General features: G+C 37.5%; 1 protein-coding gene across 1 annotated transcript in view; it reads left to right on the forward strand.

Annotated features, from left to right (window-relative positions):
- The window catches only part of KCNH7 (potassium voltage-gated channel subfamily H member 7), a 461,431-nt gene that overhangs the window by 339,347 nt on the left and 97,937 nt on the right, over positions 1-24,147 (forward strand). Inside the window, exon 6 of the mRNA XM_040644531.1 lies at positions 2,683-2,897. Coding sequence (XP_040500465.1) covers positions 2,683-2,897 — 215 coding nt within the window. The remainder of the gene's footprint in view (positions 1-2,682; positions 2,898-24,147) is intronic.

Consider the following 24,147-nt stretch of genomic DNA (forward strand, 5'->3'; position numbering starts at 1 on the left):
GAGATTGGAAACCAGCAGGTAATCTCAAGACAAATAATTTCAAGTCTGTAGCTCTTATATATAGTTTCCTTGAATTGCATCATGCATCGTTTTACATATATAGAGAACAATAATACAAAATATTTTTGAAAGAAATTTTATTAATGATTTTCACTGATTCCTATAATTCTTTGCAAATTTAATATTTGGTTTCAACACTGGCAAAAAAAAAAGACTCAAATCTCTTTGCCTACGTATTTATTCATAACATGCAAACACAAACTATAACCTTATAACCTGAAGTCTGAAATTTCATATTGGTAATTCAAATGCCACAAGTAGCATAGCTCCAAGTGATACGATTTTCCAAAGTGGTGAACAACTTTTGGTAAAGTTCTGAACAAAACGATGTAAAGCTCTTTCTCTTACATGGTAGTTGTAGCTCTGGAAAGCTCAATGTGTATTAAAATCATGTTAAAAGTAGATTGTGCTCTTTATATGTGAAACAGGTTCAAGGCTCAGATCATTTTAAACAGACTTTCACCTACACGAATGCCCACTGGGACATATGGAACAGTTTTTCAAGGTGAAGGAGTAGCCACCTCCCATTATTATGAGAAACTAACATTTCCCCACAAATGCCCCTGGGATGAACTACCTTCATAGTTGAGACCTCTTGCTCATTGGTGTAGCCAATTCAGTGGAGTTTATTGGAACTGGCCCCAAGGACAATCAAAGTATATTTAACAGTGTTTGTCTGCCTTAACGTCATAGATCATCCATGTTTTGCCCGATTTTTTAAACAACTCTCTACAGAGAGTTGTTTAAACTACAGAAATGCACCACATAGAAGAATGATAAAGAGAATTGAAAGATGGGTGTAAGGGTTTTAAACACAACTATATATCTGAGCTCAGCTTTCTCTAATCTCTTCTCAGTATCCCTGTGTGTAGCAAAAATACCTAATGAATGAAAATATGACATTAGAGTTGAGGAAAAGGCATTATCTAAAACATCTGAAGACCTAGAATGTTTTACAGATTATAAACTTTTAAGATATAGGCCTGGAATATAGCCATAGAATGATACAAAAAAGGAAACACTATCTAGGATATGTTACAATAATAAATCAATGGTGTGTGGTGGAAACTTGTACAGAGACCTAGAGGATGAAGTTTCTGTCAGACCTGTCTGGACTCTAGATTAATAGGGTGCCACTTTGGGCTCATATTTCTCTCTTTGTCATATAAATAGAAAAGAGAATACGAATCTATATGCAAATGAGAGCATATTGGACAATAAATGCCCTAAGAGCTCAATGACATTTTTCACCTAGATGGACTTGATTACGATCATGGATAAAACTCAGGGCATGAATAGAAATGCACCTCAGGGAACACAGTATCTGCCACATAGGTGAAAATTCTCTCAAAATCATTTCAAACTTTTATGATAATCTAACATTTTATTAATGAATATAGTATGAATTTTCTCCAACTATGAACTAAGTGATGGATATTTTTTTTCTAGCATTATATTTGAGCTCAGTTGATTTATTATTGTGATTCAAAATACACAACCTGTAAATCTAATTTTCAGGTGTTTAGACCTTGTTTGGTGCATAAAGTGCTTTTTGATCCCTAAAATGTATTTGTTTCATTCTGAGCAACAACAACAGAAATAGCATAATGCAAAATTTGCTGACTAGCAAGTTCAGTCATGCAGTTTCTATGTTTTAAGCACTCTCTGAGGCAGCAAGATAACAGCTGGGTAACACTTGTGGGCTCAGGATTTCTATAAAATTATTCCTGATGCTAACTTTTAAGAGCTGTATCATGGTAAAAGTTGCAAAACCCATTGTACAAGATATTCTTTGGAGAGTTTCCTGACTTTCCATAAGCAACACAGTAAGTTCATCTCAAGATGTAGCTGGTCAGTATATTCATCCTGGACAAGGGGGCCAGGAGTCCTAGAAGCTTGACCAATTGTATTCATAGGGAAGAAATGAAATGTAAGAAGTGACCAGGTTTGGACAAACAGCACTAACTTCCAGCTATAAGATGAATAGTTCTGGGGATTCAAGGTATAGCATGATTAAAAAAAAAATAGTAACCAGGTACTACCAACCCCAGCCCATTACCTAGCTATGTCACTTCAATCATAAGTTATGTTTGTCAAAGCATTCTTCTGGAATGTTTTTTATAGAGGTTCTCTCTTTGTCACTGGTCATGGCCCAGAGAGGGGAGTAATACATATTGGAGCTGGGTAGACTACCCGTTCAGAAATTTCATGGCCAACATGATTTTAACCATAGGCAAGTCCTTCCTTGAATAATCCCTGGATTATAAAAAGACATTCTTGAGAAACCAGTTTGGCCAATAATAGGCCAATAATAAGGAGTGGAGTTTTTTTTTTTTTTTTCTTTTATTCCAGCCCTTAATGAAAGAAGTTAAGTAACAGCTAAAGATGCCATCTGCTTTCTGGGTACACACCTTGGACCCCATCTTACCCTCGGATACTCACATGTCACTCCATTTGGCAGACAGTGACCCTAAACCTTGTGTTCAGGTATCAGCCGGCTGCATTTAGTCCCTCCCGAAGCAGGGTCACACTGGCTGTGGATCATTAGCAGGTCATTCAGGACCATCTCTTTCTTCTATTTCTCCTGGTACTGCTTTTACAAATATTTTCCAATTTTTTTAGGGCCTTTTAATCATATCAAGTCAAGCCTCCTGGGATCCACGTCAGATTCAAATCTCAACAAATACAGCACCATTAACAAGATTCCACAGCTTACCCTGAATTTTTCAGACGTCAAAACTGAAAAAAAGAATGCATCCCCTCCTTCTTCAGATAAAACCATTATTGCTCCCAAGGTTAAAGATCGAACACACAATGTGACAGAGAAAGTCACCCAGGTAGGATATGATTTTACTCTCAACACTGACTATTTCTAAGGCTCTTCTCTGCACCATAAAACAGATGATTTTTCCTATAAATGACTATCAGAAGAGGTAAGCTATTTATTTGCACTCCAATTTATCTTGAGATGTTGGGTAACCCTGTAATGCAACAGATAAATAAAACTATAGACTGTGATTTTATCTATTACAAGACTAAGCAAAAATGGGCTAACTTAGTATTGTTGTTCTCTTTGTGGCAGAGGTGGTTAACCTGCTATTCATCATGTTTGGACATTTATTGTTTTGTTGCCAAAGCCTGCACTATTAAAGCATGGTTTCTTAATATAATGGATGTGACTATTGAAACTTTAGGTGACTAATTGGGATTTACTCTAAATTATGGCCTCCTTTTTTGCACTTACTGTACTAAGGAGACTCAGATATAAGTCAGTTGACTTGAGGAAAAGAGCAGAGATGATTAGAAGTTAGAATAAATAATACATTTTGCAGGAACAATATTTTATTCTTGTCAAATAAATATTGCAGTTTGGACGAGGGTAAAAATGTGCCATCTAGCAGGAGCCCTACTCTAAAGAATAGATAAAAATAATTTGTACCTATTATATCAAAATACCAACCTAAGCAATATCTAGCTTTTGCTTACAATGCACTTACATTGTTGGGAATTCATGACTCTCAAATTTGTGTCAAGTAAACAGTTCTTTTACAAACACTTTACTTGGGATATTTGCTTAGCAAATCTTTTCAAGAACTGTCACAATATGAAGGTAAACTTGGCCACAATCTCTATCCCAAGCCTTGAAGATTTTGAATTGATGAAGTTTTTTCTGTAATTATAATCACTACCAGCAGCACTACAGTCGGTCTGTAAATAACCCATTATGAGTGAGATGAAATAATATGTAAAGCTGTGAGTCAGTTATAAATAGACCTGAGCCGTCTGTGTTCGAGATGAGAGATTATACATGCCATACTCTACTATATATATGTATGTGGTTTTTCTTACTTAAATTCAATTAATTAGCATATAATGTATTATTGGTTTCAGGAATAAAGGTCTGTGATTCATCTGTCTTATATAATACCCAGTGCTCATTACATCACATGCCCTCCCCAGTGTCCATCACCCAGTTTTACATATATGTAGTACTGAGGCCATACTTGAGAGCATCTCTAGTATATATTTTAATATTTATGTAGTAGTGAGGTTTTCTACCCTTAGCATTTCACTTTTCTTAACTTAGTAAACTAGAAATGAAAAATAATTTATAATATTTATATTATATTAATATTATAATTTATAATGGTTATTTATAATAATCCCATAACATTGAAATTAAGAGATTTCAGAAATCACACAGAAGACTGATTGCAAATTTTGGGGTCAGGACCCTGCCAGTGGCCGAAGTGAGCAAAGTCTCCAGGACAGCGCAACTGTAGTGGAGAGTATAGTGATGTGTAGAGCGCAGGCCCCTCTAGAGCAGACGGTTACCATTCAGCTCGAGCCAGTTGTGGTCATGTAAGAATCTTTGGTGAAGCTTTCCAAATCTTCCAATCTAAAAAAGAAACTGGAAACCCAGGATTTTAGATAAGCTCTTACTTTCCAAAAGTTGGCAAACTAATTCAAAATGCTTTTTTAAGTCAAACAAGGCTCACCTTCAAGCCTGTGGGCAGCCGAGTGTGATCCCTGTAAAGCTTTCCTGTGCTTGGTTTACCGCAGGGCCCACCCTATCCTGCTACATTTAGCAGGTTTGGGGCTCTGGGAGAGGGGGACACGCACTTGGACCAGCAGTGGTGCCTGCTCTGGGGACTTTCTAAGCCCGGTGAGAGGGTGAGAGAGGAAACATTACAAATAACCATAATGAAATTATGTTAATAATGAATACAGGAACACACTTAGGGGGAAAGTAATTGATGTTTAAAAGGAGAATTTTTAGAGAAGAAAGAGAGATGTGATGGGGCATTTCATCTGGATCTAGAAGGTTACCTATCGATTGAGTAGTAAGTGATGTTTAAGAGCGTAAGTTGGAGTCACTTGCACTTGTGTTTTAACTCTGGCTTAGTCATTTATTGTATGCCATGGAGATGAGTGCCATCTACCGTGTGACATCAAGGCAAGTTTTAGTGACAAAACTTATTTCTCAGTGTTGACGTAAAATTAAATAGAGTGATGTGTGGAAATGTTCATCACAGTGGTAAGTATATAACATGCAGTGTTAGTCACTATTCTGTTTAGTAACATTTTTGTGTGACTTCTCTCTGCCCTCCTCACCATCTGTGCATTTTATCCCTACATCACCAGGGCCTAGTAAAACACCTGATGGAGTGGAGTTCATGGAGTTTTTACTGAAAGAAGGGAGGAAGGACAGAAGGTGGAAGGGAGGAAGGATGGGAGGAAGGGAGGTAGGAAGGAAGGGAGGAAGGGGAAGTTGGTGAAAAGGGGAGGGGTGAGAATCCCAGGCAGAGAAAACAGCAAGAAGAAAGTTGTAGAGACACAAAAGTCCATATGTCTTCGGAGAACAGGTATTTTCCTGGCCCAGGGAGAGGGTAGGCTGGGCAGGGACTTGTGAGAAGTGCAAATTTCCATTCTAGATGGTTCTTCAGTACCTTTTCACAAAAGTGCCTTGGGAGTCTAAGTAAAATGCTACAGCTGCCATCAAACACTTGCCATTGTTTCAAAGCTTCATGCTTTCTTTTTAAATTCCTCTTTTAAGGGCGCCTGGGTGGCTCATCAGTTCAGCATCTGCCTTCGGCTCAGGTCATGATCCCAGGGTCCTGGGATCGAGCCCCATGTTGGGCTTCCTGCTCATCAAGGAGTCTTCTTCTCCCTCTCCCTCTGCCCCCACTTGTTTTCTCTTTCTCTCACTCTCTCTCAAATAAATAAAATAAAAAGTCCTCTTTTATATTTATCTTCAAAATATCACAATATTTGTTTTAACATTTTTAAAAAATGTTTTAAATTACTTACCACTGAGGTAATCCGAAGCCCTAAAAAAAAAACCCATCTCTTTTCTATAGCTTTTCATACTTTACCTAAATACTATAGAGCCCCTCCCACAGACTCCAAAGGACCTCACCTGAAAAACAATGCACCTTAAAGATGTTGGAATATTTGAATTGGATCCTGTTTTATAAAAGATCACTTTTTTTTTTTAACAATGTGAAAAATAGAGTGATAAGAAGGAGATTCTGGAGACGGAACACTTAAGTGGCTATGGTTCTGACCAAAAACGATGAGGGACTGAAAAAAGGCTGGGACCAAAAACTAGAAAGAAGAGGTGGTAGGAACAATCCATCTTCTTTTTAGTGCCATCTATAGCTCTTAGTAACAAGCCTGCCAACTGCCTACATGTGAAACCAAACAAGGTAGAGATTGAATATTGAGAAATTCCTCCTGGAGACATGGCCTCTGGAAATTTTGTTTAAGCACTTAAAAGCAAGACTAGCCTCATTTAATGTTTGTGAAGTTTCCTCATCATCACTATCTCTGGAATTTCCATATTCACAACATATAACATCAATTATCTCTCTAATCACTAAAAAAACTTGGTAAAAACCTGAAGATTTTACTATTCCCTTTGTTAGGCTTGTATGGAAATTCTCCTTGTTGAGATATTCTCACCGTATTTCTGTAGGCAGCCAGCAGTATTTTCTTTATCTAATCTTCTTATTTTTTCCTTTAATAGATTTTTATGGGAACACTTTCTTCAAAAGAAATCAGGGTTTTGTTCATAGATCATTCCATAATGAATTTTTTTTTAATTTTTTTTAAGGTTTTATTTATTTATTTGACAGAGATAGAGACAGCCAGTGAGAGAGGGAACACAAGCAGGGGGAGTGGGAGAGGAAGAAGCAGGCTCATAGCAGAGGACCCCGATGTGGGGCTCGATCCCATAATGCCGGGATCACGCCCTGAGCCGAAGGCAGATGCTTAACCGCTGTGCCACCCAGGTGCCCCCATAATGAATTTTAAACACTCCTCTGAGCACAACAATAGAGCAGACATTAAGAAAAAAGGCATAAAATGAAAGGAACAATTAATTTCTGTTCATGTTATGCTCTATCAATATTTGGATCTTATCTCTATTATACATTGGTTAATTGCTAATTAGCCAAATTGTTATTTCTTCCCCAGCTAGAGTGAGCTTCTTCAGAGTAGGGGCCGTGTTGTTAGTCATTCATTCATGTATTTGTTTATTCACTCGACAAGCATTTATTAAGAACTAATATGTACAGTGATAAGTTCTGGGAATTCATGTGAAAAGGCAATACTGTGCCTTTGAGAAGTGAGAGAGGCAGACAAGCACAGTCCATAGGCATTAGGATGCAGTGTGAAGGATTATACTATAGGTAAACAGAGTGCAGAGGGTACTGGAAGAAGAAACCTTGCCTATATTGGGAGTTCGGGATGGTGGTTGGGGAATACAAACTCTTAGAAATGTTTTGAAGCTTGAGAATTTTCAAGGTTAGGAATTAGAATCTGGAATGGGCCACATTTGGGGAACTGTGAGTACCAGAGAAGGAATGAAACATGAGGTGTTCATATCACTAGTGCCTACCATGATACACAACATATAAGAAGAATCTTAAAAGATTTGGAGACACTGAAGACACTGAAGAGAATTAAGCAAGAGTAAGTCTGTTGGTCAGAAATCCCCAAAGCAGATGCTTGCCTTCCAAATTCTCCCCATAGGCAAGATTCTGATTCTGGCTGTTGTTTCAGGTCCAAAGACTCTTCTCATTGGCTGATCTTATAGGCCAGACTTCCAGAATGCCTCAGCTCTTTATGTCATATTCCATCTGACCTTCTCTATTAATTGGAGAAAATAGAAAAAAACTCTCAGAAGGTGTGGATTTTTTTAAACTACAGTCTAGCTGGTACAAGCTGATGTCTAGTAGGGTCCATCCTCAGAAGACAGGGTCTTAATTGGCTAATTCTTACCAAATTCCACTGGAGTGGTGGAGAGGGAACAATGAATGGGAAGAAAAGTTGGGTAGGTGGAGAATAAAGATCTCCTTTTACCATACATTTGTGGTTCTCAGGTGAGGATCAAATTCTTGGCTATATCTGCCCCCTTTTAAATAAAAGTAAACTGAACTTTTGCACTCTTGTATGATTTCATGATTCCTGAGGCTAATTCTACTAGTTCAAATGTTATGCAATTTTTTTAGGATAAAATGTATTATTTGTTGTCATGGTCAGCTTTTACAAATTTGGTACTAGATCACTCTCCCTGCATATGCATAAGAGTATCAGGAAGATTTAAGAAGGCACTGTGGGTTCCAAATATTTATTGGTCAGTCAGATGAGACTGTATCAGTTAGTCAGTGTCATAACAGAATGTAACAGAAGCCCAACTGGAACCATTTAAGCAAAATATGAAAGGAAGAGGCAGAAGGTCACATAACCAAAAAGTGCAAGGACAGATCTGCTGTGGGCCATGGCTGCGTTCATAGTTTGAACAGGTGATGACATTCTTGCCATCTCAACTATGCTTTCTTTTATTTTTATTTATTTATTTTTTTAAATATTTTATTAATTTATTTGACAGAGATAGAGACAGCCAGCGAGAGAGGGAACACAAGCAGGGGGAGTGGGAGAGGAAGAAGCAGGCTCATAGCGGAGGAGCCTGGTGTGGGGCTCGATCCCATAACGCTGGGATCACGCCCTGAGCCGAAGGCAGGCGCTTAACCACTGTGCCACCCAGGCGCCCCCATGCTTTCTTTTATATTAACTTTAACTTTCCTTCACATCTTATAGAATGAAGGACCTCAGTCTCAACTCACATGATGCTCAAAGTTGGCAATCCAATGGGAAGGGCCTTCTCTCCTCTGGTTCCCATTATCTTCCTGAGAAAATAGAATCCTACTGGCCCACATGTGGTCTAAGAAGCATAGCCCCTTGGCCAATGGCCACAACAGAAAAGTGCAGTGGGGAGGGGAGTCTCTAAAGAAGGAAAACAAAATAAGTGGCCTATTGCAAAGATAAAGATAGGAATTCAGGTTAAACATCAGTCTCTCTCTCTCTCTCTCTCTCTCTCAGTTTCTCTCTCTCTCTCTCTCTCACACACACACACACACACACACACACACCCTACTATACGTTATTCATTATGTTCTGGATAGGCATTAGAAACACAAAGATACAAAAACCAGTAACAATACTCAAGGGTAATAAACTAGTTGAAGAAACACTATATAACAATGTATAATAGTAGCATTTATAAGTACTAATTTAATAAATGCTACAAGATTGTGAAACTAAAAGTAGCTCACATTTCCTTTAGACTCAGTACTGGTCATATTATGATTGAATAATTCTACAACTTATTGCATGAGTACTTAAGAGGAATGTCTGATGAATTTAATAGAAATCTATATTGTGATCATCAGAAAATAAGACATATGAAAGGTCCTAAATGAATGAGGAAACTTTAATTTGGTGAAAAGATGATGGAGAGAAGAATTACTACTAGTCCACAAGTATAATTTTTCCATAGCTTCACTATTAAGAAAATAAGTTTTAGGAGTAATTGGAGACTTGGGTCACAAGAAAGAAAACTCTGAATGTTTAAATGGCCATATGATCCTGAAATCCACATAGAACTCTAAAGCCAGAATAGATTCCCATTATTTAGGATTCATTTAAGTGTATTATTGGCATGAAAATAGACTTATGATAGATTTAATAATAGCTGACATTGATTGAGCATTCACTATGTGCCAGGCTCTATGCTAAGTGGTTTAATGGATTATCAATTTGAATCCACATAACAGTCCTTCCTGTGAGTTGGTACTATTATTAACATCTCCATCTCATAGAGGAGGAATAAAACTTAGAGAGAGGAAACAACTTGCCCAGGTCACATAAGGAAATGGTGAAAGTAGCCTTCAAACTGAAATCTTAAGACCGCAAACTTGAAGTTCTTCATCTCCAAAGTACACCCTCTCTATATAAATCTGTACTGGTTCCCTATATGCTTTAGTGATCTACTCAGAAGTTAGGATGGCATTTGCACATACCTGTAACATTGGACTGTTTAGTCAAAATATTAATCTGAAAGTTTAGTAGCAATTTACCAGAAAAGTGAGTCCCCAGAAATAGGAAAGAGGATATGGTAGATTTTCTCCAGAACTCCTCAAACTCCTCAAAAAGCAGAAGAAAACAATCCTTAACAGGGGAGCTTTATTTCAGCTTTATCTTTTGTGTAAGTTTATATCCTGTTTTCCTTATGCTAATTTTAGATTAGGAGAAAAGATTTTGGTTTTTGTTGGTGGCATGCCACTCAGTTGAAAGAAAAGCAAAATTACACTGATAGTACTGACATAAAGAAGAGCTCAAAGATTATGGCTTTTTATTTTCCACTGAATTTTGTCCATTATGAATATGCTCATTATCTCTTGATGTTTTTCAATAGCTCTAAACTTATATTTACTTTTGACAGAAACCCAAAACAATGCTTATAATTCAGGACTTGTTTAGAAATGGAGATTGACTTATAATGGAGAGATAGTATTGATTTCATTAGCTAATGTTTTTATAAATGTGTACAATTTTTGTATATCAATTAGCCTCAATAAAGCCAAAAATAATAATTCCTCATTTCAGTCTTAATAGTACAAAATTTTTTATATTTCTCTCATTGGATAAATTTAAACCTGAACTTTCTTCAATGACAGTATTAAAAAATATCTTTCTGGGGCGCCTGGGTGGCACAGCGGTTAAGCGTCTGCCTTCGGCTCAGGGCGTGATCCCGGCATTCTGGGATCGAGCCCCACATCGGGCTCCTCCGCTATGAGCCTGCTTCTTCCTCTCCCACTCCCCCTGCTTGTGTTCCCTCTCTCGCTGGCTGTCTCTATCTCTGTCGAATAAATAAATAAAATCTTTAAAAAATATATACCTTTCTGACAAAACTACAAATTAAAAGTGGTTCTCTATATAGCAATAGTTTCATTAATAATGCCATTGTAATTCCAACTCCAGTTCAGATCTGACACCAGCTGGATATCCTACAATTCAGTTCAATTATGACACTCTCTACCTGGGAGATAGCACCAGATTTCACAAGTTAAGAACTCAGCCCCACAAAACTCCCCCCTTACTTTGCACACCAACCACAGTTCCAGGTTGTTCCCTGTGCCTCTGACTGACTGGCTGGCTGCAGATTGGAGGTTCTTGACCCGTTCCTTGGACTTGAATAGTTTGTTAGAGGAGTTACAGAACTTCGAGAAACATGTACTTATGTTTACCAGTTTATTTTAGGAGTATATAACTCAGGAACAGCCAGATGGAAGAGCTGCATAGGGCAAGGTATGGAGAAAGGAGAGGAGAGTTTTCAGTTTACAGTTTCCTGGCCCCGTCCTTTTGGGTTTTTGTGGAGGCTTCATTACATAGGCATGATTGAACAACTCAGTGGCTATTGCTACAGATTCAACGTCCATCCCCTCTCCCCACCAGAGTTAGGGACTGGGACTGAAAGTTCCAACAATCTAATCACATGATCAACCCTCATCCACAGGTGACCTAAGGTGACTTTGGGGCTTTCCAGAGCTACCTCATAACATAACAAAGACGTTTGTCACTCCCTTCACTTAGAACAATCAAGGGTTTAAGAGCTCTGTGTCAGGAACATGAAGACCAAATACGTGTTTCTTAAAATAAACATAATATCACAGTCATGAATTAAAAATTACATTTAATTTAAAAGTCTATATTCAATGGTTATTTTTATAAAGTCTCACTGATGCTTCATTCATGAAATCACAAAAAACGAAATTCACAATACATCTACAGTATGTGTTAAACATTTTCCTAAACTTCATTTCTTACCTAAATTAATGCAAACCTCAATAAAAATGTACAGATCATCTTGAACTGCCAGAAATAGTAATAATCACAAAATTCCAAATTAAGTTTGAAATGTTAATGCAGGAGTCCAAAATTGCCTCTGAACACTTCCAATTTAATTTGACATTAGTTTTGCATTGATTATCTTATTATTATTTATAGAATACCCATCAAATCTGGCACAGCAAAACAGAAATCCCCATCTAGGGTTTTCCCCATATATTGGGTTTGATCTATGTCTATACAAGCAAATAGAAATGAAAAATATATGTGGATGCCACAAGTAGGAATAAAGCATGTTCATCAGGATAACTATGGATTCGATATTTGTGAGCGCTTACCAACTGTAAGTCAAAGTTTTAAGTACAATAGTGATGGGAAAATGAGTAAGTCAAGGTCCTTGCCTTCAAGGGCCTTTTATTGAAAACACAACTTTGATCTGAGATCCTGGATTATGTTATCTAGTTTTCTCTGGACAAATAAATATATTCTAAGATTGTAAGTTATGATGAGGAAAAGATAAAAAGTAACTATTGACATTTAAGTAGCAATTGACTACTACAAGCATAAAGATACTCATTATTTTGAAAAAGGAAATATGTGATTTTTAAAAAGCAACAAATTAATTTTTGTCTATTTTCACTAAATACTACATGCATATCAAAACTGATCAATATTCGCTGACATATTCCAAGTTAAAATAGTTTTATTTCAGTTTAAAATACCTTGATAAGCTCAAAAGTCATACTTCTCTGTACTATAGATGATGAAAAAACAGCATCCTTATGAAACCCTAGTAGCAACTAAAAGCCATAGCTTGTAGGGCAAGGATTTATGTATAATTACTTTAGAAACAACAACAACAACAACAACAACGAACACCTGTTCGGTTTTGTACATTCATCACATATTTTTAAATGAAGGAAGGAGAAAATATCGCCTCCTTTACAAGTTTTGTCAGCCAAAGAAATCAGGTTGAAAATAGATGCTTGAAGAAAAGAAGTAAAATACCAGTGGTCAGAAGAGACAGGTAAAAATAATTTGGCTCAGCATATATAGTGATAGCCTGGTTGCTATGGCAACAGAGACACAGGAAGATTGTGGATATCTGTTGCCAAGATGTTTTGTTTTTATCCCCCTCAGTTAGTGTGAGCCTTGGGTTAAACTCAGACCCAGAGACAGAAAGGAAGTTTTGGAGGGAGAGTTTCTTTGCTCATGTGCCCTCATGGCATAGAGGTTGGGACAAACACAGTTCAAAGTGGGTTGCCTAATGAGAGTAGGCAGAAGGAGTAAATTTTTCATGTTTCACAGGATGAAAATCAGGCAAAGGATTTTTATCAGCTATGGAAATTCCAGAGCAGACAGGGCGTTTTCACATACCCAGGCAGACCAGGGTCTTGTAATGTTAAGTGGCTGTGAACTGTCTCTAGAGTCAGGAAATGAATTCAACCATGGAATCTTATTTAAACGGAAATCCCAAATGAGACAGTAAAAATAAAATAATAATAAAATAAAATAAAATAAAATAAAAGTCTCATTGGTTTTCTGGGTGGTGAAATTGTGGGTAATATATTTCCCCTCTAGCTCTATTTCTCTGTATTGTGGAAATCACATTTATAATGGAAACTATGTAGTTAGATAATAAACCCTCTAAAACTCAATTGCTTTAAAAGAGTTCATTAAAAAGCAGTTAATCTTCATAGAATTTTAATATTCAAAGGAACCTTAGATAACATCTTCCCTAGGTTTTTTTTTCAAAACTTCCTGATCAATGGAGTCATCTGGAACACTTCTCTTTCTCCCTCTCCTCTCCTCCCCCAATGCACACACACTCCAGAAATTCAGTAAATTTCAGTGGAGTCTGAGGATTCTGAATTTTTAACAATTTCCATTCCATTTGCAACCTCTATTCCAACATTTTTAAGATCAGGCAAATTTGGAAAATATGGATGTAGCCCAATCCTTTCATTATGCTGCTAAAGAAAAAGAAGAAAACCCAAGTACAGAGTTAGGCTTTATATTTCTTCATTGTCATTGTACCTCTATCTCTTTCTGTAGATTTCCGAAAAAGATAAAAACAAGTTAGTTCTTATTTATGCAATTCATATTGGAGAAACAGACTTCCTTTCATAGGGAAACTCCTGATTCCAGGAGAACCTACTGCCATTTTCACTTATTGTGCAAACCCTCTAAGAAACAATCTCCATGTAAATTTGCCTAGGCTGGAGTCCCTCAGTGTGTCTTCAGAACACTGGTCTCACAAGTATTTCCCAGAAGAAAAGTTTTCTTATTCAAATACCACTGCCACCTCTCCCCAACCCCATATTAACATGGCAAATTAGCACATTAGAAGTTTTCAGAAGTCCTAAATTAATCTGTACAACTTTGCTTTACCCAATATTTTTTGATGAGTATTTACTTGATGGATATTTACTTGACCCAGTATTTCATATTTTTTGATGTCAGAACCTGGGTTGTGTTTTTTGTTTTGTTTTGTTTTGGTTTTGGTTTTATTTTTAGGTGATCTCTATACCCAACATGGGACTCAAACTTATAACCCTGATATCAAGAGTCGCATGCTCAACTGGCTGAGCCCGCCAGACACTCTGTCAGAACCCATTTTTAATTGTCTGTTTGTGTAAAATACCTATTGATATTCTGAGGAATTCGTATTTGAGGGGAGATTCTGTAGGAAATACCATGCTAGACAAAAGGCTTTTTCACGGATAACTACATAGCACTGTCGTTCAACTCAAACATGGATGTGTTAGAAATCTTAAAACTTTTAAAAGAAACAAGGTTGGGAGAGGCATGAGGCAATAGTGGTGGGAAGGTGGTGGCGCGTAATAAGTACATTTTTCTTCCTTGTTTTAATGAAGTCAACTTAGGTTTCTTTTCCAACCGTGTCCCAAATTTAGACCTCAGCTTAAAGGGGCTGGAGAAAATACCAACCATATTCCTTTTTCTGTTTTAAATACATGTTGCAAATACACCTGTATTTTGAAAGCCTACTTCTTCAGAATCACTTAGAAATGAAAAAATGTGAAATGCAGGATCATGAAGAAGAGACTTGAAAAGTGTCTCAGTCTTTCTTCTGAGACTACCACAGTTAAGCTGACCTGCTGTTTAGTAGTGGCCATATTGTTGAGAATGGAGAACCTGCTTTTTCTGCCCCTTGTCCCAGTATCCAGAGGTTGGTGGTACTAAGAATATCACTTTAATGGTGGGGACAGAGATGAGGTGTCCTGTGATAGGCGGTGAATCAGGTCACATACACATGCTGTTTTCTACGCTTCCTTGGCACTTCTATGTCATTTTGGTCTCTCGGTTCTCCTTTCCACATGTAGCAAAAAATATTTTTAAAATGGTCTGCAGCTAGTTCCTGGTGCTGTTGATCCTTCTTACATTTGAAGTGAAGAATCAAGCTGACAAATCTCCATACTATTGCTAGGAACACAGTCTTCGTTTTCAGGTCATGGCAACAGTGCTAGGTGAAATTGAGTGAAGAAAGTCAAAAGAAAAAAAAAACGTAATGGAGAAAAATCTTCTAATACTATTTCTTGGTTGACTGGCAGCTGTCGTTTGAGCTGTACAATCCTGTTTCAGGTGATAAGCTGTCATTTGTAAATTGTGCCCATAGCTATATCCATTATTCATAGGTTGGTATCGAAGAACAGTGATTTCAGGCCCCTAAATTTTCCTACCTGCAGGCACCTGAATTACTTCCAAAACCAACTGCTGTATTACCTCTCGTGCCCTCGCATTTTTTTTCTGCCATCGTCAGATCCTACCAGCCCACTTTGTGTCTCAGGTGAAGACAGATTCCTTCTCTCCCTTCTATATTTCCTCCATAAAAATGAACGCATAAATCCTGATGAAACAAGTACTTTAATTCTAGTAAATGGACAACTGCAAGCATGAGATTTCAGTATAAAGTTAACTGAGCAAAAAAGGTGTTTCCAAAGAACAAGTATTACTGTCGACCCTATACAACTTATTACTTGAAAGTGAGTAAAAACCAAGGCATTAACCTTCTGGATATTAAAAAAAGAAATCATTACCATATTTTTACATATTAGAATTATTTCATATTATTTATATGATAAAATAACCCCTTGGCTTAGACTTCTGATTAAGCAGTTTCAGATTTTGAATATGTTTCTTACAGAGATTCTCTCAAATTTGTCTGCATTTTGAAACCAAATTAGTCCTGTAGAATCAGAGGGGAAAACAATTGTTGCACAAGAACTTGAAGGAATCTTGCCTTCAACGAGACAATTTCGTTCCATCCTGAATCTTCAAACCCTCCCCCTTTTTATTAAGTTTGGGGAAAACATCAGAGACATCGGCTCCTTAGTTCCTATTTCCATGCAGCAGTCTTCTCTGGCATATCAAACTGCCGATAAAACATTATCACACATTGAATGGCTAGATTGGGGTACATCCTGACAGTGGTGGTCTTTATGATTTCTTCACCATGTTACTGCTACAGCAATACAGAAAAAAAGAGTATAGTACAGAAAAATAAACTAGTGCTATTTTGGAGAAAATCTCCTTTACAAAATATAATTGTTCCAATAGTTTTGAAATTTGTGCTCCTTAGAGTACTAGGTGCCAAGTACTAAGAGCTAAGGGGATACAGCTCTGGGACCTCCACAGTACAGCCAGGTTGATCAGATCAACTTCATTCTAAATGCCTTTATATATTGACTTTCTCCTAAGGTTTCATGTGTGTGTATGTTTTGAAGAAATTGAAAGGGTCAGACACTAAACTTTGCTCTTGTTCTGCTATTTATTTTGTGCTTTTCTTTATCAAAATCACTTTGACTTTTTCATCGATTCTAGTCAAGACTTTATTTTTATTGAGAATTTTGAGTTAAGTGAATTATCCAGAGTCCCACAAATTGTTAACTGCATACTCAAGACTGGTACCTTCATTTCTGGACTTAGAGTCCGGGATTTTTTCCACTTGGCATGCCCACTTGAGAGCAGGACCATTTTAATTCCTGTATTTGCTCCTTTCCACCTTACCTGGCAGAGTCCCAGAATCCCATCAACTGATCCAGCTCCTTCTAATTGGTCCAACTCCTTCTAACTCCAGTCCTCTTCTTCACAAGATAAATTGTTCAAGAAGTACAAATAGTCACTACCAAATGTGAGTCTTCATAACTAGTTAAAACCAAGTAAGCAAACAAGCTACTTTTTTGAAGATGAATATTCTACTACCTGCCTCAAGAATAAGACAGAAAATTAACTTTGTGGAAAAGCAAACAACTTTTTTTTTTAACACAGTCACTAAAATTTAGACTGTTATTACTCATTTGTTCTGAGAATATTCTCAGAAAAGAAAATCTGATGCTACTTTTGTGCCAACAGGTTCAAATGTAGAATTGATACTGTCAGGAAGAGACAATATACAAGAATATAAAAAAAGCAACAAAGAAAACAGTGAGCTTCTGTTCCTAAAGAAATTATTTTTATCATTGAAGAATAAGATTCCCAAATGTGGTCAAGAACAGTAATTCCACGTTGCAGAATCTCTCTTTCACTAGATGTGAAATTGAAATCTATATCAAGAGCTAGATAGCAATATACAGAAATATATGCCTCGTGGGAGGGGGAGGGGGATAACCTAAAACTTGATTTAACCAGTATGGTTCCTTATCCACAGTATTTGAAGAGGTTATAGTGTAAAATTTTTGAAGAGGTTATAATGTAAAATTGGTTTTAAGGTAAGACTTTTAAAAATATAGTCCATATTTTAACACATGCATCTCTATTTCCTACCCATATGGAATATCAAATTAGCTATTTCAAAATTTATGAAATTCAAGAATGGAATTTGAGAGCATATTAAAATGAGAGATATACCTTGTTATTTGTTCTGCATCCTATTTTTATTTCCATAGTTTATGAAGACTTAATTCCTTATTAATAGGATAGAAGTACTTCCCCAACCTCAACCCTTGAGAACAAACCCAGAACACAGCTACTGGTACATAATGGTTCCAAGAATTTTGAGTTACAACATGTGAAAATTAACCTGCTAATAGCTGGGATATAATTATATCCAGTTGGCACTTGACATTCACTTTGTGTTCCAGAAAACATTAAGGATAGATTTTGAAGTTGCAGGGAAACATCATTTTGGTGCAGTTATCCAGTAGAGGGAGGAGAGATTCCTGACTAATCTACAAAGGTTAGGAGAACTTGCTTCTGGAATATTTTCAATTCCCTGAGCTTCTGTAGCTACAGAAAGCAGCAGACATCAATAACCTCATTCTCGTCTCTTGCTTTGGCTTAATGCTTCATCTGAGTGGCCTGCTGCACACCTTGATTCTGGTTCAACCAATGAGTTCAGTGTAGTTATTTAAAGGTACTGGCATTGTTTGAAACATTTGTTCCCAACACTGTCTTAGAGAGAAAACTTTGGAATTTTAATAAGTTAATTCCTTTTTTGCACTATCACCCACATGAACTCCCTTCAGTATATCCTTTGGAATTGACTCCTCTCATCTTTCTGGAAAGTACACACACACACACACACACACACACACACACACACTATAGGAGACATTTGAATATTTCTTCTCCCCAAAGCACTCACACTGTGCATACACTCCCCTTCCTTGTCACTTGAATTCTTACTCCTCACCAGCATATACTGTCTGTTCTGGGCAAACAGTCTCCTTATGTCTCCACTTTTCCCACTTATGACAAGACCTGAGGTTTGCTGGCAGTGATCCCTAGACTTGCAATATTGTCATCCTCTTCTCTATGTATCAAGTCCTGCCCATTTCTGAATTCCATAGCATTGCCTGGTAAATTTGTCAGCCTTCACAGCCTGTGTTGACCTCTCCTATCCTTAAACTCTAAGGCACTTGGTCTATTTTCATAAAACCAAACCATTTATTTTCAGGCTCTTTTGTATATTTTGGTAGATAGATGATAGATAGATAGATAGATAGATAGATAGATAGATAGATAGATAGATGATAGATAGATAGCATTTGTGTGTACGTGTGCCTTCATAATGACTTTTTCACCTCCTAACTATGCCTTGAGGAATAAGATTACAACATCTTTAAAATATGCCCCCAAAGACCTAGCCATAGGGCTCACTCATCAATTGGTTGTCAGGCTCAATAAAATGACATTTTATTGAGAATATTCTTGACACATAGAAGATTCTAACTTCTGATAATACTTTGGTAATAAGGAATAAGGACCTCATGTATCCATGTCATTTAACATTTTTAAGTTCCTTCTAAGTACCAGGTGGATCAAACAAGACACATGAAAATTAATTCTACTTCCCCTTTGTGTGTGTGTGTGTGTGTATGTGTGTGTGTGTGTATTTAATAGGAAAGAAAAAATATATGTATTTTCTCCTTTTTACCAATGAGAAGAGAGGCAGGAAATGATGAGGAGACATTGTGCTGGATAGAACAATTTGGAGAGGACTTAGCCTGGGCTGATTTGTAAGAGGTGGTGACTCTGATACCATTAGCTTCCAAATGGAGAATGAGAACATCACCTGGATTGAAATTCCAGCCCCCATCACTTAATACTGCCAGTGTTCTTGGCGACATTGTTTGATCATTCTGTCTTAAATCTGTAATTAGGCTCTGAGCAGGGATAATCTCTTCCTTGTTGTGGGCACTCTTCAGGTCCAAGGCAAAAGAGCAAATGGTTCTCTAATTCTTCAGGTATGTACCCAGCGCCTCCTCTGAACAGGACACTGTGTTGCAAGTCTGGTTACAATGGTAACACATCTCCACCATCTAGCCACGTGGACAAAGATAGAAAGATTAGGGGTGCCTGGGTGGCGCAGTCGTTAAGCGTCTGCCTTTGGCTCAGGGCGTGATCCCAGCATTCTGGGATCGAGCCCCGCATTGGGCTCCTCGGCTGGGAGCCTGCTTCTTCCTCTCCCACTCCCCCTGCTTGTGTTCCTGCTCTCTCTGGCTGTCTCTCTCTGTGTCAAATAAATAAATAAAATCTTTTTTTTTAAAGAAAGATTAACAAAACCCATTAAAAATGTGATAAAAATTACACTGTGGCATAAGGGGTGATCTGTGAGCAGAGAAGGGACATTGAACCCAGTCTGGGGGAGTCAAAGGGGGCAGTGCCTGCACTATAATATGAAGGGAGAAGGTGGAAGATGGGAGGCAGCTAGAGACATGAGAAGTAAGGATACACGGTACATACAAAGATTCACACAGAGTTTTTCAAGCCAAATGAATAGGGGAGGTAAAGTCCCAGAGGCCACTGTAGAAAGAGTATGGTAAGAGGCTTCCATGTCTCAACTGCCCTCTTATTTCCTGCCTCCTCTTCCTTGACCCCCTTGCACCTGGTTACATCTTGTTCTGTAAGGTAGACCATTCTTCCTTGTCTGTATTCCACTCCAAAACGCTCCCTCCATATCATGGATGACTATCCAATAGACTATCCAAGTGTTTTGCGGTGTTATACAAAATTATAAATAGACTTTGTTTAAAAGTAAATCCCCCCAATTCTTCTCATTATATAAAAATCCATGTTTTCTGAATTTTTGCTAATTTTGCCAGTTTGATTGGAGTATTTCATAAAAAAGCGCTGCATGAAAACCTGTTCTCATTGGGATGTATTTGCATCTTGAAGAAGAAACTCATTAACTCAAATGAATCTTTTATTGATGGAAATGTAAGGGAAGGAGACGAAGGGATGACAGGCAAAAGAAAAGATATTTTTAAGAAGCAAGCTTTCTGGTTCTGTCTGTATCTTTCCAAATTCCCTGCCATGCCCCCTTTCTCAGGCACCACTCAACCCCACTGCAATTACTATTCCCCTTTCAGAAGGAGTTAGGGGCTCAGTAAAACAGTTTTCTCCTGAAGAAGAAGCATTAATTGTTATTCAAAATAAATGTATGAATATGCTGGGCTTCCTGTGTTTAGTGTAGACTGAACCATTTACAATGTAGTAATTGGTCAGGAAAACTAAGAAAAGTGCTTACTTATACCACAGGTGTCTATTTAAAACAGTAGCATTTCAATAAACCTAGGTGAAAAAAAAAAAACAGAATTCTTATATGAACTAATCAGAACTCCATTTTTTATAGCTTAATCTAATGCCTGCCTTCAACTAGAGATTTTCTCGCCTCTCATAAGATCTTGAAATAGCTTCATTAAACCCTTGAGAAATTATGGTCTCCTTGGCAAAATCATTCTTCACAAAATATCAGGTTACATTTGCAATACCTTCAAATAAAATCTAAGATGACATTGTCATGAAGTAGAAATTAAAATAAATTCTATCCCTCTATCTTGAGGATCAGTCTGTACTTATTTCTGTTCTAAGAAAGATGAAAAGTCAGAAATTAATAGAACTTAAAAGGGGGCATTAGTAGAAATCCTATCTAGGCCCCTCCAAAGACATTCCCAGGTAGGTAAAAATATTTTTCTTCAGCTCTTAAAATCCCATTCCAGCTCCACTTCTGTCATCATGCAAGTAAGAACAATCTTTACCACACACACACATACACAAACACACAATTCTTTAATGTTGTCTCTCAGGTTTAATTCCACTGCCTCTATCCTTTGGAGACATCATTTATTGTGTACCTATGACATTTAAGACACACTCTACCTGCTGTGCAGAAGCAGTGTACATAGTGACTTCCTCTGATGGGGAAGGCTATTTATAATATATGACGTAATAGGAGAATATACTACAGAGCTACTATGTATGATTCAAGGGTGACATGTATAGGCCAGACGACATTTGCAGTTAGCATTCAAGTAAAGGTTATATCTGCATGGTCAGGAGAAACTTCATGGAAAATTGAAAAGGGCCTTGAACGATGAACAGTATTTGGAAGCGTGGAGAGAGCTGACGTGAGGATGAGCTGAGGCAAGACCCGGCTGTGGAAGTGAGAAGGAGTGCACAAGCACATACTCCTGGTCTTAGGAAAGTTATTGTGACCTCACTCTTTTTATTCTCCATACCTAATTATTTTAGGTCTTTCTGAGTTTTCTCAGCTGAATGTCCCTCGAGTGCCTATTTATCCTGTAAGTATACGTATAAACTCCATTTCTAATCTATAAAAATTGAAACGAGGAGTAAAGTATGCATTATTATTGGATTTATACTTAAATTAGTGAAAACTAATTTTGTGAAAACTATTGGTTTTCACATTAGTGGAAACTAATGTCTCATTCAGTTGAATTTTTAGTTGTGCTTTGGGTTTGCTCTTATAAATAAATGTGCTTGCTTGGAATCCACAAGAATATATAAAGTTCATAAGCTTTCTATTTCACCAAAATCCAAACCCTGGTAGTCCTAAACATAAAATCTTTGATCAATGTGTAAGGGTATCCTTAACTAATAAAAAAATTAGCATTAGTGGGTGCCTGGTTGGCTCAGTCAGCTGAGCGTCCAATCTTTGGTTTCGGCTCAGGTCATGATCTCATAGGTCCTGGGATTGAGTTCTGTGCTCAGCAGGAGTTTGCTTGAAGATTCTCTCCCTCTGCCCCTCCCCCCACTGGTGTGTGTGAGCTCACTCTCTCTCTTTCTCTCAAATACAGAAATAGTTCTTTTAAAAAAAATTACCATTAGTTTAAAAGATAAATAATTTATATTCAATTTATCAACAAATATTAGATATAACTTCAAGATATTGAATGACCTTTTATATAATTTAAAAAAAGACGTCTAGATCCTCATATCCCCCTTTCCTGCTAGAGGAAGTTAACATTTTCCAGTAATTGAGTCATCCCTACTTAGCTAAATTTAGAGTGCAGTACCTCTCCCCTCCCTCGTGGTTTCTGTGAACAGATCTGAAGCTTTCAAAATAAAAATTTCCCACATGCTTTATTTGTATCAGTTCTGCTTCCTTCTCAAAAGCGCTAGGAAAGCCCAGGGAGCTACAATGATTAATGACCTGTTCTAGAGTCTAACCTGCTCTATAAAATGTGCTGCATTCCAGAGCATAAAAGAAACTCTGAAGTAGGTCAGGAGCTTAAACTGCCCAAGGGCCTACCTTAGACTAAAGGCAAGCAAGTTTGAAATTAAATTAGCACCAGAATTGCAATGACTCATGATTCCGTGGCTTCACATTGAACGTGGAGGATGGGGAGCTGCAATGTGTAATAAAGTTTTGAAAACCTAATTCATTCAGACTTATACAATTTTGAATTTGAATTAATTCAGATGATGGCCTGATTCAAAATAGTTTTGAGGATTCTCTAAAGTTGAGGTGGGGGGTGGGTGACATGGAGGGGAGAATTTGCAAAATGAATTAAGGAAATTCTTAGCCTATGAGACTAGAGACTAACAAAAACTAATCAAGGATTACTTTAGAAGAGTCACAGAATGAATGTGCCAATTACAAATAATTCTTATTAAACTTAAGATTTTTACAGCAAACAAGTAGACTAAATCTACAAGATGTTCACCACTGATGTAACACATGATACTCTGTGACCTTAAGCAGATCACAGCTGCTTGCTGGACAGTCTGTTGGCCCACTTCCATCTCTAATCATCTGTAAAACTGTCATCCCCATGGGAAGACCACCAAAGTTGTAAAGAGCTACTTCGTAGGAAAAGATGGGGATCAACGGGAGATGGTGACTGCTTCTTATAGGAAAGGCCTAGATTTCTAGGTCCAGGGAGTGACTGGAAGCCTCAAGACAGTTATTCCAGGCCTGTAAGCCCTACCTGTCTCTAGTCTCGCGCCTCCGGTGCCCCCACCCTACCTAGCCCACGTCAGCTCAAATAACGTTTCCTCAAGAACGCCTTCCCCACCCTTACCTAAGCTAAAGTCACTCAGTTTTCCATTCTACAGCACCTTTCTTTTATCATTTATTACACATATCACAATTGTAATCAAATCTTTATTTGTGCAGTTTTTTTGTGTCATACTTGCCTTCTCCCACTAGTAGGTAAGCACAATGAAGACAGCGGCTTATGTCTTTTTTTTCTTTTTAATGGTTTTTCTTCCCATGACTGGTACATTGTAGGTGCTCAGTAAATGTCAGATGCATGGATGGATGGATGGATGGATGGATGGATGGATGGATGGATGGCTGGATGGCTATATATGAAGAATAGGCATATATTTGAAGAGGCAAAGTGGACCTGATTTCTACCAAGCCCCCTCCTAAATCTATAATTGCATTTGGCTTTTAAGAACTGAACGATATTTCATCCAGTAATATCTTTATATTGAAAGATATTGAAAGTCTTTAGACTGAAAATAAGGAAGCATTAGAACAAAATATTTTCTTGTAGAGTTCATAATAGTTTTGCTTAAATGTGCATTAGTATTATTTCCTGTAAAGACAGAAATGACAAGCTGCTTTTTCTAGGGCCTGCTGAACACACACAGACACACACACACTCACACACAGACACACAC

Source organism: Ursus maritimus, unplaced genomic scaffold, assembly GCF_017311325.1.
Source record: "Ursus maritimus isolate PB19 unplaced genomic scaffold, ASM1731132v1 scaffold_1, whole genome shotgun sequence".
Classification (NCBI taxonomy): Eukaryota; Metazoa; Chordata; class Mammalia; order Carnivora; family Ursidae; genus Ursus; species Ursus maritimus.